The sequence below is a fragment of the Hypanus sabinus genome, chromosome 20, assembly GCF_030144855.1.
Source record: "Hypanus sabinus isolate sHypSab1 chromosome 20, sHypSab1.hap1, whole genome shotgun sequence".
In the NCBI taxonomy this organism is placed as follows: Eukaryota; Metazoa; Chordata; class Chondrichthyes; order Myliobatiformes; family Dasyatidae; genus Hypanus; species Hypanus sabinus.
The window spans coordinates 64,835,499-64,853,261 of NC_082725.1; the positions used below are offsets into that span (position 1 = coordinate 64,835,499).

General features: G+C 42.0%; 1 protein-coding gene across 8 annotated transcripts in view; it reads left to right on the forward strand.

The window, feature by feature from the left end:
* The window catches only part of fars2 (phenylalanyl-tRNA synthetase 2, mitochondrial), a 459,304-nt gene extending 442,183 nt beyond the window's left edge, over positions 1-17,121 (forward strand). For 7 of the 8 annotated variants that reach the window (XM_059945680.1, XM_059945673.1, XM_059945679.1 and 4 more), the window contains one exon: positions 11,822-17,121. In XM_059945680.1, the coding sequence (XP_059801663.1) occupies positions 11,822-11,960 (139 nt within the window). In that variant the 3' untranslated portion in view covers positions 11,961-17,121. The other variant, XM_059945674.1, reaches the window with a different exon arrangement.
* Positions 17,122-17,763: the final 642 nt, after the last annotated feature.

Sequence of the window (17,763 nt, forward strand, 5' to 3'; positions counted from 1 at the left end):
ATACATAAGATCATCATCATGTGCCATGTCACATGATATGGGCGATCATGGTCTTATGACCAAGGTTGTACTTGGCAAATTTTTCCACACAAGTGTTTTGCCATTGCCTTTTTATGAGCAGTGTCGTTGGACAGTTACCCCAATCTATTCTTTAGAGATTGTCTGCCTGGTATCAGGACTTGTGATATGCACCAGCTGCTCATATGACCATCCACCACCTGCTCCCAGGGCTTCATGTGACCCTGAACGGGGGGGTAGGGGTAAGCAGGTGCTACACCTTGCTCAAGGATGACCTGCAGGCTAGGACAGTAAAGGAACACCTTTTACTTCCATTGGCAGAGACATACAGTATCTCTACGTACCAATGGGAAATACATTATATCAATAGATTGAATGTATGTCCTTTAGGTGACTAGGCACAGGAGTGCCTGTATGTAAGGTGGCTTACAGGAAATGAAGAAGTACTGGTGGTGGAGGTGTTGATCAGCCTTCCTGCTTGGAGAAAGGAACTGTTTTGGAGTCTGGTGGTCCTGGTGTGGATGTTATGTAGCCTCCTCTCTGATGGGGGTGGGTGGAATTCTTTAGGATGGACTCCAACATCTTCTCAACCATAGATGTCCTGTGAAGTGGCTTATAATTTCTTGTCAATTCCTCTCTCCCTTCTTATAGAGTGGAGTGACATTTGCAATTTTCCACACCTCCAGAACCATTCTAGAATCTAGTGATTCTGGGAAGACCATTACTAATACCACTTCAATCTCTTCAACTGCCTCTTTCATAACTCTAGCATGTCATCTGGTTGCCTCTGATCTGGTCCAGGAGACTTATTTACCATCAGACCTTTCAGCCTCCAGAGCGTTTTCTCCTTAGTGATAGCAACTGCACTCACTTCTGCCCCAGACGCTCTCCAATTTCTGGTATACTGTTGGTGTCTTCCACAATAAAGACTGATGCAAAATACTTCTGAGTTCATCTACCATTTCCTTGTCTCCCATTACTACCTCTCCAGCGTCATTTTCCAGTAACCCATATCCACTCTCGCCTCTCTTTTGCTCTTTAAAGTTCTAAGTAAATTTATTATCAAAGTATGTATACTATATACAACCTTGAGATTCATCTCCTCACAGGCAGCCACAAAACAAAGAAACCCAATCGAACCTAGTAAAAAAAAGATTGTCAAACACCCAATACGCAGAATTTTTTTTTGCCAACCATAAAAGTAAACAACTAAAACTCAGAACTGAAGTTCACGATTGTGAGTCCACAACCATCCAGCCAATATAGCCAATCGCAAGCCCGTTAGTTGCAGACCACAGCCTCAGTTCAGCGCAGAGACAAGTGAACCTCGCAAGCAGTGAGCAGAACACCAGCCTGTCCCTTGCCTCCGGCCCCAATACCCTGACCATTTCAGTTTGGCCTCGTGCTTAAATCAGCTAAACCATGTTTTGTTCTTCACTCTTGGACCCTGGCCCTGCTGCTTTGGGCATGAGACCTGCCACCTTAATTAGGCTGCACCCAATACTTCCCATCTAAAACATTGAGTTGTCCCTCGCTCTTGGATCAGGTCTGTGCCACTTGGATATGCTCTGAGGCCTGCACCCTGCCAGCTCAATTTCCACTCTTTTTTACCAACAGAGCCACCCCACCCCTTCTGGCCACCTGTCTGTCCTTCACAGGGCCCTGGTCTCTGCATGATTCAGGTGGAGAACAGTTCCCACCCCCACCTTCCCCAATACTGGTGCCAATGTCCCACAAATTCAAACCCACTTCTCCCACACCTATCTTTGAGGCATGCATTTAACTCTCTGATCCAATTAATCTTATGCAAATTCACACACCCATCTTTGAGACACACATTTAGCTCTCTGATCTAATTGACCTTGTGCAAATTCCCTCAGCAGAACCTCTTTCCATATTCTTCCTACATTCTTCCTACGTCAAAGCCAAAGTAAAATCAAAGGAGAGGGCATACAAGGAAGCAAAAATTAGTGGGAAGTCAGAGGATTGGGAAGTTTATAAAAGCGTACAAAAGGAAACTAAGAAGGTCATTAAGAGGGAAAAGAGGAACTATGAAAGGAAGCTAGCAAATAATATCAAAGAGGATACTAAAAGCTTTTTCAAGTATATAAAGAGTAAGAAACCTGACAAACCTAGTGCCTTACAAACCTTACAAGTAGGTTAGACAAGGGAGATGCAGTAGATGTTGTGTATTTGGATTTTCAGAAGGCCTTTGACAAGGTGCCGCACATGAAGCTGCTAAACAAGATAAGAGCCCATGGAATTACGGGAAAGTTACATACGTGGATAGAGCGCTGGTTGATTGGCAGGAAACAGAGTGGGAATAAAGTGGTTGGCTGCCGGTTACCAGTGGTATTCCACAGGGGTCCGTGTTGGGGCCACTTCTTTTTACGTTGTATATCAGTGATTTGGACTATGGAATAGATGGCTTTGTGGCTAAGTTTGCTGATGATACAAAGATAGGTGGAGGGCCCGGTAGTGCTGAGGAAACAGAGAGTCTGCAGAGAGACTTGAATAGATTGGGGGAATGGGCAAAGAAGTAGCAAATGAATTACAGTGTCGGAAAGTGTACGGTCATGCACTTTGGTAGAAGAAATAAACGGGCAGACTATTATTTAAATGGGGAGAGAATTCTGACATGCAACGGGACTTGGGAGTCCTCGTGCAGGATACCCTTAAGGTTAACCTCCAGGTTGAGTCGGTGGTGAAGAAGGCGAATGCAATGTTGGCATTCGTTTCTAGAGGAATAGTGTATAGGAGCAGGGATGTGATGTTGAGGCTCTATAAGGCACTGATAAGACCTCACTTGGAATACTGTGTGCAGTTTTGGGCTCCTTATTTAAGAAAGGATGTGTTGACATTGGAGAGGGTTAACATATGAGGAACGTTTGACTGCTCTTGGACTGTACTCCTTGGAGTTTAGAAGAATGGGGGGGGGGGGAACCTCATAGGAAAATTTCGAATGGTGAAAGGCATGGACAGAGTGGATGTGGAAAAGTTGTTTCCCATGGTGGGGGAGTCTAGTACGAGAGGACATGACTTGAGGATTGCAGGGTGCCCATTTAGAACAGAGATGTGAAAAAAAATTTTTAGCCAGAGGATGGTGAATCTATGGAATTTGTTGCCATGGGCGGCAGTGGAGGCCAAGTCATTGGGTGTATTTAAGGCAGAGATTAATAGGTATTTGAGTAGTCAGGGCATCAAAGGTTATGGTGAGAAGGCGGGGGAATGGGACTAAAGGGGAGATTGGATCAGATGATGAAATGGTGGAGCTGACTCAATGGGCCGAATGGCCGACTTTTGCTCCTTTGTCTTATGGTTATTGGTACCCACATAGAGAGTGCCAAGTGGATTTTTCCCCTCCCACTTCAAGTTCCTCTGCAGGTTAGTTGAGATGTGCTGAACCTGGGCACCAGGCAGACTATGCAGCTTTCAGGACTCTCGATCCTTGCAACAGAGAATTGTGTCTATTCCCCTGACTATACTATCCCCAATTACCACTACATTGCATTTCTCTCCTCACTGTTGAATGACTCCCTGAATCACGGTGCCACAGTCTGGTTACTCATCTTTCCTACAACCCCCCGCTCATCCTCACGGTTGTTCTCTGACCTGTTGAACAATCTCAAGAGCTCAAGCTTCTCCAGCAGCTCCTCTTGGATCCTTCTGCCTGCCACACAGAGTCCAGGCAACTTTTCCCCTCCATGATGCATTACAATGTTTGAAAATAATACTGTTTTTAAAAAAAAACGTAATTGTAATCACCTGTGTCTCCAGGCCAAAGGCTCAGATTTTAAACTCTTCCATTGGGCCACACATACAATGGCCGAATCAAAATAGCTTCAACCAACTCATCAATTCCCCACTCTAACCCTGCCCACTCCAACAATGGCCAATCTGCTTAAACCTCATACCTTTTTCGTCGCATGTAACTCTCCCTCTCCCTGATGCATCACAGTGTTCGAAGCTCAGATTCCAGATCATCAGCTTTGAGTCTGAGTTCCTTGAGCAGCCAACACTTGCTGCAGATGTCATCACCAGGAACCACAAAGGGGTCTGTCAGCTCCCATATCATATAGTGACAACACACCAACACGTGGGCATGTGCTATAAGGAAAGGCTTGGCAGACAAGACATTCTACAAGTAAGTGAAGAGCAAGAGGATAAGACATGAGAGAATAGGACCAATCAAGTGTGACAGTGGAAAAATGTGTATGGAACCGGAGGAGATAGCAGATGTACTTAGAATACTTTGCTTCAGTATTCACTACGGAAAAGGATCTTAGCGATTGTAGGGATGTCTTACAGTGGACTGAAGAGCTTGAGCACGTAGACATTAAGAAAGAGGATGAGCTGGAGCTTTTGGAAAGCATCAAGTTGGATAAGTCACCGGGGCTGGACGAGATGTACCCCAGGCTACTGTGGGAGGCAAGGGAGGAGATTGCTGAGCCTCTGGCCATGATCTTTGCATCATCAATGGGGACGGGAAAGGTTTCAGAGATTTGGAAAGTTGCAGATGTTGTTCCTTTATTCAAGAAAGGGAGCAGAGATAGCCCAGGAAATTATAGACCATTGAGTCTTACTTCAGTGGTTGGTAAGTTGATGGAGAAGATCTTGAGAGGCAAGATTTATAAACGTTTGGAGAGGCATAATATGATTAGGAATGGTCAGCATAGCTTTGTGTTATGAGCCTGACTGAATTTTTTTAGGATGTGGCTAAACACATTGATGTAAGTACAGTTGTAGATGTAGTGTATATGGATTTCAGCAAGGCATTTGACAAGGTACCCCATGCAAGACTTATTGAGAAAGTAAGGAGTCATGGAATCCAAGGGGACATTGCTTTGTGGATCCAGAACTGGCTTGCCCACAGAGGGCAAAGAGGGATTGTAGAGTGGTGATATTCTGCATGGAGATCGGTGACCAGTGGTTTTGCCTCAGGGATCTGTTCTGGGAACCCTGCTCTTCGTGATTTTTTTTATAAATGACCTGGTTGAGGAAGTGGAGGAATGGGTTAGTAAAATTTGCTGATGACACAAAGGTTGGAGGTGTTGTGGATAGTGTGGAGGGCTGTCAGAGGTTACTGTGGGACATTGATAGGATGCAGAACTGGGCTGAGAAATGGCAGATGGAATTCAACCCAGATAAGTGTGAGGTGGTTCATTATGGTAGGTCAAATATGATGGCAGAATATAGTATTAATGGTAAGACTCTTGGCAGTGTGGAGGATCAGAGGGATCTTGGGGTCCGAGCTCATAGGACACTCAACGCTGCTGCGCAGGTTGACTGTGTGGTTAAAAAAGCATAAGGTGCATTGGCCTTCATCAATCCTGGGATTGAGTTTAAGAGCCAAGAGATAATGTTGCAGCTATATAGGACCCTGGTCAAACCCCACTTGGAGTACTGTGCTTAGTTTTGGTCGCCTCACTACAGGAAGGATGTGGAAACTATAGAAAGGGTGCAGAGGAGATTTACAAGGATGTTGCATGGATTAGGGAGCATGCCTTATGAGAATAGGCTGAGTGAACTCGGACTTTGCTCTTTGGAGTGACAGGGGATGAGAGGTGACCTGATAGAGGTGTATAAGATGATGAGAGGCATTGACCATGTGGATAGTCAAAGGCTTTTTCCCAGGGATGGAATGGCTAGCACGAGAGGGCACAGTTTTAAGGTGCTTGGATGTAGGTACAGAGGAGATGTCAGGGGTAACTCTTTTACTCAGAGAGTGGTGAGTGTGTGGAATGGGCTGCTGGCGACGGTGGTGGAGGCAGATACAACAGGGTCTTTTAAGAAACTACTGGACAGGTACCTGGAGCTCAGAAAAATAGAGGACTGTGGGTAACCTTAGGTAGTTTCTCAGGTAAGGACATGTTTGGCACAGCTTTGTGGGCCAAGGGGCTTGTAATGTGCTGTAGGTTTTCTATGTTTCTATGTTTTCTAAAAGGTTGTTTTCTCTGGGGCAGTAGAGGCTGAGGATAGACCTTATTAAACTTCATAAGATCAGATAGAATAGACAACTGGTATCTCCCTCCCAGAGTCAATATATCTAAAACTAGAGAGCATGCATTTAAACTGAGAAGGGTTATGTTCGTTGGAGATGTGTGGGACAGGTTTTTATTTTCACGGAGTAGTGGATGGCTGGAATGTGCTGCCAGGGTTAGAAATGCCTCCATTCTAGGCACATGGATCGGCACAGAATGGAGAGATGTGGACATTGTGTAGACAGAAGAATTTAAGTATTAAATTACTAATGTAATTAGATTGGCACAAATTGTGGGCCAGGGAACTCGTTACTGGGTTCATGTAGTCAGTTGAGGCAGTCCCACCCCTTAGATAATCTATCTTGCGATTTTCTGGGACAAGACAATGTGACTGCAGAACAAGCAAGTAGAGGGATCAAAATACTGGCCTTTATCCAAAAGGTGTGATGTTCTTAGTCCCTGTGTGTGTGAGGGTGGGCATTACCAGAGGATGTGTAAGCAAGTGGTTTTCTGTGCCACTGTGGTGGAGGGGGGAAGGAAGTCACATTGTTTGGGGAACAGACACTGTTCTCTGCTACAAAGAAAGTGAGTCTTGAAGGCTGTGCTACCAGCCTGTGCCAGGGTTAAGGCTCTTTATTGACTATAGCTTGGTATTCAATATTATTATCCCTCAAAACTAATCAATAAGACATTGACCTCAATACCTCCTTGTGCAATTAGATCTTCGTTTTCCTCACTTGTAACTCCAGTCATATGAGATTGGCAACAACATCTCCTCCACAATCTCCATCAGCACAGCTGCACCCCAATTCAGTATGTTTAAGCCCATGCTCTACTCACTTTATACTCATGACTGTGAGGCTAATTACAGCTGTAATACCACATATAGATTTGCTGACAACACCACTGTCATTGGCCGAATCAAAAGTGGTGACAAATCAGCAGAGAGGAGGGAATTTGAAAATCTGGCTTAATGGTGAGAGAACAACAATCTGGCTGAGTAGCGCCTCAATAAATGTCAGCAAGACCCAGGAACTGATTATTGACTTCAGATGAGGAAACTGGAGGCAGTGAGCTTCTTCTTGGGGCCTTAGAGGTGGAGAGTGTCAGCAACTTTAAATTCCTCACTGTTATTATTTGAGAAAATTTGTCCAGGCCCAGCACGTAAGTGCAATTATGAAGAAAGCATAACTCTGCCTCTACTTACTTAAAAGTTTGTGGAAAATTGGCATGACACCTAAAACTTTGACAAACTTCTATGGATGTGTGATGGAACATCTATTAACTGGTTGCAATATGGCCTGGTGTGGAAACACCAATGCCTGGTAAGAAAAATCCTGCGCAAAGTAATGGATATGGCCCAGTCTATCGCAGATAAAGCTCTCCCAATCGTTGAGCACATCTACATGGAGCGCTGCCACAGGAAAGCAACAAAAATTAGCAAGGACCCCTACCACCCAGGCTCTGCTGTCTCCTTGCTCATGTCATCAGGAAGAAGGTACAGGAGCCTCAGGACCCACACTACTAAGTTCAGAAACAGTCATTAGCCCTCAACCAACAGGCTTTTGAACCAGAGGGGATGACTTCACTCAGCTTTATTTGCCCCAACATTGACATCTTCCCACAACCTATGGACTCTTCATCTCATGTTCTCAATATTTATTGCGAATTAATCAGTATTATTATTTTCTCTTTTCTACTTGCACAGTTTGTTGTCTTCTGCATATTGGTTGTTAGTCTGTCCTTTTGGGTGTGGTCTTTCATTGATTCTATTGTATTTCTTGGACTTACTGCATTTGCCTGCAAGAAAAAGAATCCCAATGTTGCATATGGTGACATACATGTATTTTTATAATAATCGTACTTTGAACTTTGATCTCTGATCTCTTCTGGCCTGGAGAACATAGAATGGGAGAGAGAGAAGCCAGTTGTTTTCCACCTAGTTAAGACTAGGAAGAAGGTTCTGCTGGAAGATGATGAGGCAATCAGGACAAAATCAAAAAAACAGAACCACAAAGTAATAATTTTATCTGAGATAAGTGTAAACTGGCAAATAGTGAATAGGAATAGGGAAGTAAGTGTATGGCATAAAGTTTGGTAGGAACTGATAGGGAAGCAGAAAGCTGTTCCTTTAGGGTGGACTTCATCTGATCCATGCTCAAGCCAGTATTCTGGCGAATCACATAAATAGAATTGTGGGCAAGGCTTTGAACTAAATAGGAATGAGTGGGGTCGAAGAACAGGATATTTAATAAATAAAGGGAAATGATAGCGCAGAGGCACAGGATAGTGATTGGGAAAATGACAAAGTGTGACAGGAAGATGCAGAAAATTTAAACAAGAGCGTGTAGCACAGAGCAAATCCAGAGTTAGTATAAGCTGTAAAGAAAAGCCTAAAGGGCTTTATTTGAATGCAATAAGGGTGTAAAGGGCTGAAGAAAAAAGAATCAGATATGAGAAGACAGTAGACCATGGAATAAAGGGAAGGAAATGGGAAACCAGAGGGAGGAAGATTTAGGTGTTGGCAGGCCTTAAGGGTGGGGAATTCTTCAGCTCTTTACATCTTCCACCTATCACTTCCCAGCTTCTCACCTCATCCCCATCCTACCCTCCCAACTTCCTATTTTTTCTCCCTCACCCCTCCCCCACCCTTTTAGTATGGCCTCTGTCTTCTTCCTTTCAAGTCCTGACGAAGTGCGTTAGGCTAAAAAGTCAACTGTTCATTTTCCTCTTTTTATGCTGCCTGACCTGCTGTGTTCCTCCAGCATTTTGTGTATGTTGCTCCAGATATCCAGCATCTGCAGTCTCTCTTGTGTCTTAATGTGAGGTCATTTGGTAAGAGGAATGTAAATGCAGATTATCTAAATGACAAGCAAATGAGTGTAGGTCAGGGAAATCTGAGAGTTTTAGTGTATGAATCACAAAAAGTTAGAAGGAAGGTCCACCACATAGTTAAGAAAATTGATGTCATATTGGTCTCTATTGTAGGGGGGTTGGAGTTTAAAATAACAAAACTTGAATTTAGTTGTACAGGTTGTTGATGAGGCCACACCTGGAATACTGTTAGCAGCTTTGGTTTCCTCACCAAAAACAGAATATCTATTTAGCCATCTTCAAAATAAGCTTCACATTTGCTTCAGCATCTTACTGAACCAGAGAACAAGATATAATTCCTATGTGAAGACTAATCATTCCAGACCCGATAACACTGGGCTGTGAATCAAGAAATTCATTTTATTTTTGATCAATTAAATTGGGCCATGAATTACTGATTCAGTTTGAAATTAAATCAAAAATTGCTTAGCTGCTCTGACTGAAGCATTGAACAAGCTTCTTAATCATTGGGGTTTTTTAGAGCCCACCTGAATCTAATTCCGCTCTATTTTATTTTGCTGATATCTGTAGTTGGAATGCAATGGTAGACACCTAAGTAAAATGTTACACTGATGGTTTCTCTTCTTACTGCACAGGCAAGGAACAGCAGTCAATGTCAGCAGAAACGTGCACATGGTTCAGCCTTATAAAACTCAGGAAAAAACTCAAATGCCAATGCAAGTACCCCAAACCACTAAGCATCTTTTATAAGCCAGTGTGTTTCATTTCCCAATCCAATCTGTTCTTGCGCTGTGTAGGTATTTGTTTTAATTTTAATATTAGCTTTAATATTACCAATAGGAATTGATGGTGATAATTCTTTATGTCCTGCTGACCATGTCGGGCTCACCTGTATAGTTAGTTTGATTTGTGAATCTATGACGTTATTAATCTTTCAAAATCAGCTATTTGGGGACCACTTTAGCAGTCAATAGCTTGAGGTTGTGTTTACCCACCGAGAGCTACATATCCTTTTCTGTGTCTGTTGTCCTCAAAATTCAACTCACATTTATGCTGCTCCTTCAACAAATGCTGTCTATTTTTGCCAATTAGGTAATCAATAAGCTCTTTTTAAAATATTATTAAGTGTTTGACTTGCTCATCTATTGAAAAAGCATTCAATAGGGTAAGGATATAACATTCATTAAATGTAAATAAATGAGAATAAGAATCCTCAGGAGTTCCATTAATTCTGACTGTGCCATCCCATCTCAACTCACCTTTCTAAAGTTTCTGTTGTTTTTGCAAATAAACTAGAAAGAATGGAGTAGGTTCAAGTTGGAGGCAGCACTTAAAACCATTTCATTGTGTTAGATTCAAATTATGATTTATCTTCTTTCCAGAAATCTGTTCATTTTAAATGTTGCTTACACTGTACTATGTCCATAAGTTGCAGAAGTCCAAGTATAGTGATCAAACAATTTTCAGCATGGGGTAGAAAGCCATTTGCCACCTCACTGACATCCATTAGGTATTTTCAACACTGGGTGCTTCCAGCCTTCCTTTAGCATTACAAGCTTGTTTGGATGGGAAGGAAAACAATAAGAAACTTGTATTCTGCTCATAGACAGCAATAAGGGATGGTAAATCCTGACCCTATCAGGACCTGAGCCTCAGAAATGAAAGTTTTTCTTTAATTGGGAGTGACCACATCTGCTTCTAAGAGGTTACTTCAGATGTATTTCTGATATATCCACCACTGGCCCTTTTAAACTTCACGTGGCCCCTTCTGGAGAACTGATGGCTACAAGGAGCAGAATACAAATAGTTCAAGTGAGGCAGTATTTCCAATACTTCGTCAGGAGTTCTTCTGTGTTCCTGTTGAAGCAACATCAACTGCAAGTCAAGTGCAGAATGATCAAGGAATCTCAGCGCCAGTGGTGCCCTGAGCAAAAGTATCCCATGTTGTTTCTGGATATTTTTAGGATACCTGTTTAACTTACTTGCCACACTGCAAAACTTACATTCAAGAAAAATAAATCTTCTTGAACCAGGTGATTTTCTAGAGCAATTGAGAGTGTACTGACGGTATGACAGCTTACTTACTAATAGGAGGCATTGCTGTTCTGAACCTCTTCATGTGTAAAGGCTACCAGCTATCTGTATCAAGTGGAGGTGACCATAAGAATAGTTTGAGAAGGAAGGTTCAGAACTAAGAAACTGTAGATGTGCCTGAGATCTTTCGCTGCTTGAGATGAATGTTATATAGTTGACAGTATTTAGTTGGAACCAATAATGTAGAAAGAATAACAGCAAGAAATTATGTCTCTTTTCTCTTTCTTACAGCCAGCTGCTTAACTGCAGTTTATACAGGCCTTTGTTGGGAATCTCATATGTGGATGACAAGTGAGGAAATGTCTGATTAAGCTGCAATGCTGGTGTTGTTTAATATCATACTGACTCTCTAAGCATGGATAAAGAATAATTTCATTGAGAGAGTGCTGCTTAGGCCTGTGAACACAATTGTTTTTCATGAACTGGGAAGCAACAGGAAAATAATTCATTTTCATTTTTCAGTGCACAGTGACCTAGATATAAGTTAATTTTTATTAAAATGAACTGTTGCTGGGTCAGTCGACATTGGTGATTGATATTTCTCTCTGGCAAAATAAGTGAAGTAATTGTACACATATCACACAGAGGAATTTGGAATTGTGCTGAAATAGGACACCAATTCACAAAGCTGCTGGGTATAGATAGTGTATCTGTCCTTTCAAATCTGAAAATGTGCCTACATGGTATCTACATACTGTCAGTTAAAAAGGGAAAGCTGGAAATCTTGGAATAATTAGTTCATCACAGAACTGTGCAGAGTTCATCTGACTAGACTAGAAACAAAATGAATAAAATGAATAGTCTGTACCTTTTGAATGTATTTGCATCCAGTAGATTGGTCAAGTGCAGTTCATGTCTGCAGCGGATGAACTCATGATTATTTCTCTATCTAGGACAGAAAAGATCAGCCACTGCTATAGGATTACCTATCGCCACATGGAACGAACGCTGACCCAGGAGGAGGTGTGCACCATTCATCGAGCTATTGAGAAAGGAACCGTTGAGAAACTGGGAGTAGAAGGCAGATATTAAATCATGAGAACAATGGAATGTTTCTAAATTTACCTGTCAATCTTTTTGTGCAGAAGAGAAGTATGAATTAAAAAACATTGTAATTAAGACCAAACTGGATTTCAGTAAAGTAGAATATTTTATATGAATATGGCATATCTTCATGTATTTGAAAGAATAACTTGCACTGTAAAACAGGGAAGTTTTCTCTGAGAGTTTATGCTGTACTCCATGTTAATTGGCTCCAAAGAGCTGAACTTCATCAACAAAGTACAGGGGGCATCAAGCATTTGGTATGATGGAGTATACCTTTGAGCTCCTCACCTTGGGTTGATTCTTAAATGTTTGATTCTGGCCTGGACAGAACTGATTATTCCCTGAATGAAATGAAAATAAATGCAGACATCTGAGTGGTGACCATATATTGAAGCATATGATGGAACTAAGATATAGTCCTTCATGAATCCCCATAATTAAATCATTTCATTGGGTACTGGCCATTAATTTCAACAGTGACTCATCTAATCCCTTGCCATCACTGATGAAAGGTTAGCATAAAAACTGAACAGCACAAACAACTGAATTTGAGGTTACTACTGATGTTCTCATAGGTGGCAATGTACTTAAAACCAAAGTGCCAACGGCTTACACAGGCAGAATTTGCTAGTGCACCCAGGAAGGCTTCTGGAGATAATATGTATATAGTCCAACTTGGGATTAGTCTGTACTGGACCTAAGATTAGGGAATGACCCTGGCCAGGTGATTGAAGGTTCACTTGGAGAGTATATGTGAACGGTGACCATAATTCTGTAAGTTTTAATATACTGTAGATTTGGATAAAGATGAGATTGGCCCTTTTAAATTAGGGGAAGGCTAATTACAACAGTAATTTAGTGCTAAATTAGGGGAAGGCTAATTACAACAGTATTAGGCAGGAACTGAAGAAAGTAGATAGACCAACTTTTGGAGGGTAAATCTACATCTAACATGTAAGAGTCATTTAAAGGCTAATTGATTAAAGTTCATGGTGAGAATGTTCCTCTGAGAATGAAAATAAGGATGGCAAGCTTCAGGAACATTGGATGATACAAAGATTTCCAAGTTTTGTTAAAAAGTAAAAGGAAATGTAAGGTTTACAAAGCTGAAATCTGAGACAAGGTCCTTGAGAAACATAGAGGAAGCAGGAAAGAAGTTAATGGAGAAATTAGGAAAGCGAAAATGGGCAATGAAATGCTCTTGCAAATTGAATTGTGAGGAATATCTATACATTAATGCATTACAGATGGGTACCCAGGAGGGTTTCTGGAAATAATATGCAGATAGTCCAACTTGGGATTGGTCTGTACTAGAGCTAGGAGAATGAGAATGACCCCGGCCAGCTGATTGAGGATTCATTAAGGCATTTGACAAGGTTCCTGATGGTAGGATGCTCCAGAAAGTTAAATCATATGTGATCCACCTTGGGTTGGTAGATAGGATTCAGAATTGGCTTGGTCATGAAAGATACGGAAGATAGGGTATAGTGGTAGAGGGCTGTTTTTCTGATTAGGGGTCTGTAAAGATCAGGGCTAGATATGTGATTTTTTTAAAAAACTTAATAATTTGGATAAAAGTGTAGGTTGGTAAGTTTGTGGTAGATATGAAAATTGGTGGAGTCATGAATAGCAAGAAAATTTGTTAAGTGATTTTGACCAGTTGGAAGTTAGGGCAGCGTAGATGATAACTTAAAAACTGCATCCTTTGTTGATAGAAATGCAACCTGCTGATAAAATATCCTTACCTTTAGACAAAATTCAGGACCTAACACATTCAGTGAAGTACTACCTATTTATTGAAGCCCCTCATAAGTTTGAATATCTCTTACAAGTACCCCTCTCAGTCTCTGTACTTCCAAGGAAAAAGGCCCAGCCTATCCAATCTCTGTATCTAAAATATCCCATCCCTCAGGCATTATCTTGTCAAATCTCTTTTACACTTTTACATACAAGCCTATCCTTCAATTGGTGGCAACCAGAACTGCACTCCACAGTCCTGGTGTGGGCTAACCAAACTTTTACAAAGATTACTCTAACCTCCCTGCTCTTAGATTCTGTTACTTGGCAAATGAAGCAAGGTATCCCAGGATTCTTTCAAGTATCCTTTCCAGGACATCAGAGATGTCATCCTTCTTCATAGAACAGGGTTGCTTTCCTCTACCATTGATGATGCCCTCCATTTCTCCATCCACGCTCACCCTATCACCCTGCCACCTTAATAGGGATAGAGTTTCTCTTGTCTTTACCAACCACCCCATGAGCCTCCACATCTAACACATAATTCTCACAAGACAAGACAAGACAAAGTAAGAGAAATAGGCCATTCGGCCCATCGAGTCTGCTCCGCCACTCCACCATGAGCTAAACTATTCAGCCATCTAGTTCCAATTTCCCCATATCCCTTGATACCCTGACTAATTAGATACCTATCAATCTCCTCCTTAAACACCTTCAACGATTGGGCCTCCACAGCTGTATGTGGCAACGAATTCCATAAATCCATGACCCTCCAGCTTAAAAATATTTCTCCTCATCTCTGTTTTAAATGGGTACCCTCTAATTCTAAGACTGTGACCTCTTGTCCTGGACTCACCCACCAAGGGAAACAGCATTTCCACATCTACTCTGTCCAACCCTTCCAACATTCGAAATGTTTCTCTGACATCCCCTCTCATTCTTCTATACTCTAATGAATACAGTCCAAGAGCCGACAAACACTCCTCATATGTTAGCCCCTGCATTCCAGGAATCATCCTCGTAAATCTTCTCTGAACTCTCTCCAACATGAGTACATCCCTTCTAAGATAGGGGGCCCAAAACTGCACACAGTATTCCAAATGAGGTCTCACCAGTGCCCCATAGAGCCTCATCAACATCTCCTTACTCTTATACACTATTCCTCTTGAAATGAATGCCAACATAGCATTTGCTTTCCTTACTGCCGATCCAACCTGGTGGTTAGCCTTTAGGGTATCCTGCACGAGGACCCGAGTCCCTTTGCACTTCCGATTTTTGAACTTACTCCCCATCTAAATAATAATCTGCCCGAGTATTTCTTCTTCCAAAATGTACAACCGCACATTTCTCAACATTGTATCTCATCTGCCATTTCTTTGCCCACTCTCCTAAACTGACCAAGTCTCTCTGCAACCTTTCCGTTTCTTCAACACTTCCTGCTCCTCCACCTATCTTGGTGTCATCGGCAAACTTAGCCACAAAACCATTTAATCCATAATCTAAACCATCGATATACAGTGTAAAACGAAGCAGCCCCAACACCGACCCCTGCGGAACACCACTAGTAATCGGCAACCAACCAGAATAGGCTCCCTTTATTCCCACCCTTTGCTTTCTGCCTATCAGCCATTTTCTGCCTCCACCCATTCCATTATCTTACCTGGAATTCCATGGGCTCTCATCTTATTAAGCAGCCTCTTGTGTGGCAGCTTATTGTAGGCCTTTTGAAAATCCAAAAACACAACATCTACAATGTTTGTCACTTCCAAATGAATCCTACCACCAAACATATCATTACTTACCTCTCCCACTTTCTGCTGGGCTTCCCGCCTCCAGAATTCCCTTATCCAGTCATCCCTCCCCACTAATCTCCCTCCTGGCACTTATTCCTACAAGCGGCCCATTCACCTCCTCTCTCACCTACATTCAGGGCCCCAAACAGTCTTTCCAACTGAGAGAACACTTCAACTGAGAACCTGCTGGTGTCTATTGCATCAGTACTCCTAATGAAGCCTCCTCTACATTGGTGAGATCGTCATGAATTGGAGAACTGCTTCATCAAGCACCTCCGCTCCATCCGCCAGAAGCAGAACTTCCTGGTGGCTGAACATTTTAATCATGATTCCCATTTCCGTTTCGAGCCCATAACCTCCTCTTGTGCCATAATGAGACAATCCTCAGGATGGAGGAACAACACTTTATATTCCATCTGGGTAGCCTCCAACCTGATGGCATGAATATCAATTTCTCCTTCTAGTAAAAAAATTATTTCCCCCCTCATCTGCTATTCCCCACTCTCGCCTCTTTTCTTCTGCTTCCCTTTCTCCTAGGGTTTGTTCTCCTCTCCTATCAGATTCCTTCCTCTCCAGCCCTTTACCTTTCCCACCTACCTGGCTTCACTTATAACCTTCTAGATATCCTCCTTCCCCTCATCCCACCTCTTTATTCTGGCATCTTCCATTTCCTTTCCAGTCTTGAAGGTGGCTCTCAGACTGTTCATTCATTTCCACTGATGTTCCCAGGCCTGCTGAGTTCCTGCAATTTGTGTGTGTTCCTTTGGATTTCCAGTATCTGCAGACTTTCTTGTGTTTTCAGGTATCCCAGTCGTCTTCGCCATTTTGCCTACCTGTGATGCCACATACAGAGATCCTTGAACTAAAGCTTCTGTGCTCCTCAATACTTTCTGATAGTCTGCTATAGACTTGGTATGAATAAGACAGGCCTGAATCTCACTGAAGCAACTTTATTGCATCAATACCAGGCTTGTCAGTAAAAGAGGCCTGATATCAAGATTGACCATGCATTAACCTTTAAGAACTAGATCTTTCTGCACCATTTTCCACATACCTATCAACTCTCCTATAACTAAAGTCATTGTCTGACCTCTGTATGACAACTTGCAGCTTTGTGCCAATTTGAGCCATTTGATTGAATAAGATGGATCGGCCAACTTACCTGGATATTTTTACTAGTCAAATCCTCAAGAAAAATTGCTCAAAATGTTAACAGATTCTGTGTGTGAAATTTTTAAAAAAAGATGAATAGAACTCATGGCCAAGGTGAAACTCTGCAGCAGAGTGAAAGAGTGAGTCAAATAAGGTGTTATGAAACATCACAAAGAAAATTCTTGCAGATGCTTTTCCTTCAGTGAGAGTTGTCATTGTAAATTAAAGAAAGAGGTATATTGTATTTTACCCTCTTTTCCAGGATGTAACATGTTTAAATCTATTTTTTCCTTTCAGTTGAATTCCATCCATTTCTCAACATTTTTAAGGAAGAATCAGTATTTCAGGGATATTCTGAACTTACTGTTGTGGTGGTGGATATAGATGCCCATAACAGGCATGAAAGTATCTTCAGGATATTGATGTTTTTATCTTTGTCTTTAATAAAGACTTTTAGAAGTTGTGCCTAGAGGGTATTTTATTCAGTTATTATTTAAACTCAATAAGCAGTTGTTAAATAGTTAGAATCATAGAAGAATACAGCACAGAAACAGGCCTTTCAGCCCATCTCATCTGTGCTGAACCATTTAAACTGTCTACTCCTATCAACCTGCACCAGGACCATTGCCCTCCATACCGCTACTATCCATGTACCTATCCAAACTTCTCTTAAACATTGAATCACACACCACTTGCACAGTCAGTTCATTCTCTACTTTCATGACCCACTTTGTGAAAAAGTTTCCCCTCATGTTCCCCTTAAACTTTTCACCTTTTATCCTTAACACATGACTTCTAGTTGTAGTCCTACCCAACTTTAGTGGAAAAAGCCTGCTTGCATTTACCCTATCTATACCCCTTATGGTTTTGTATACCTCTATCAAATCTCCTCTCAGTCTTCTTCATTGTCCTTGTCCATTTGTCCTTCCCCACTGATCTCCCTCCTGGCAAGCGGAGCAATGCCACACCTCCCCCTGCACATCCTCCCTCACCACCATTCAGGGCTCTAAACAGTCCTTCCAGGTGAGACATCACTTCACCTGTGAGTTTGTTAGGGCCATTTGCCATGTTCATTGCTCTCAGTGTGGCTTCGGTAAGACCTGACA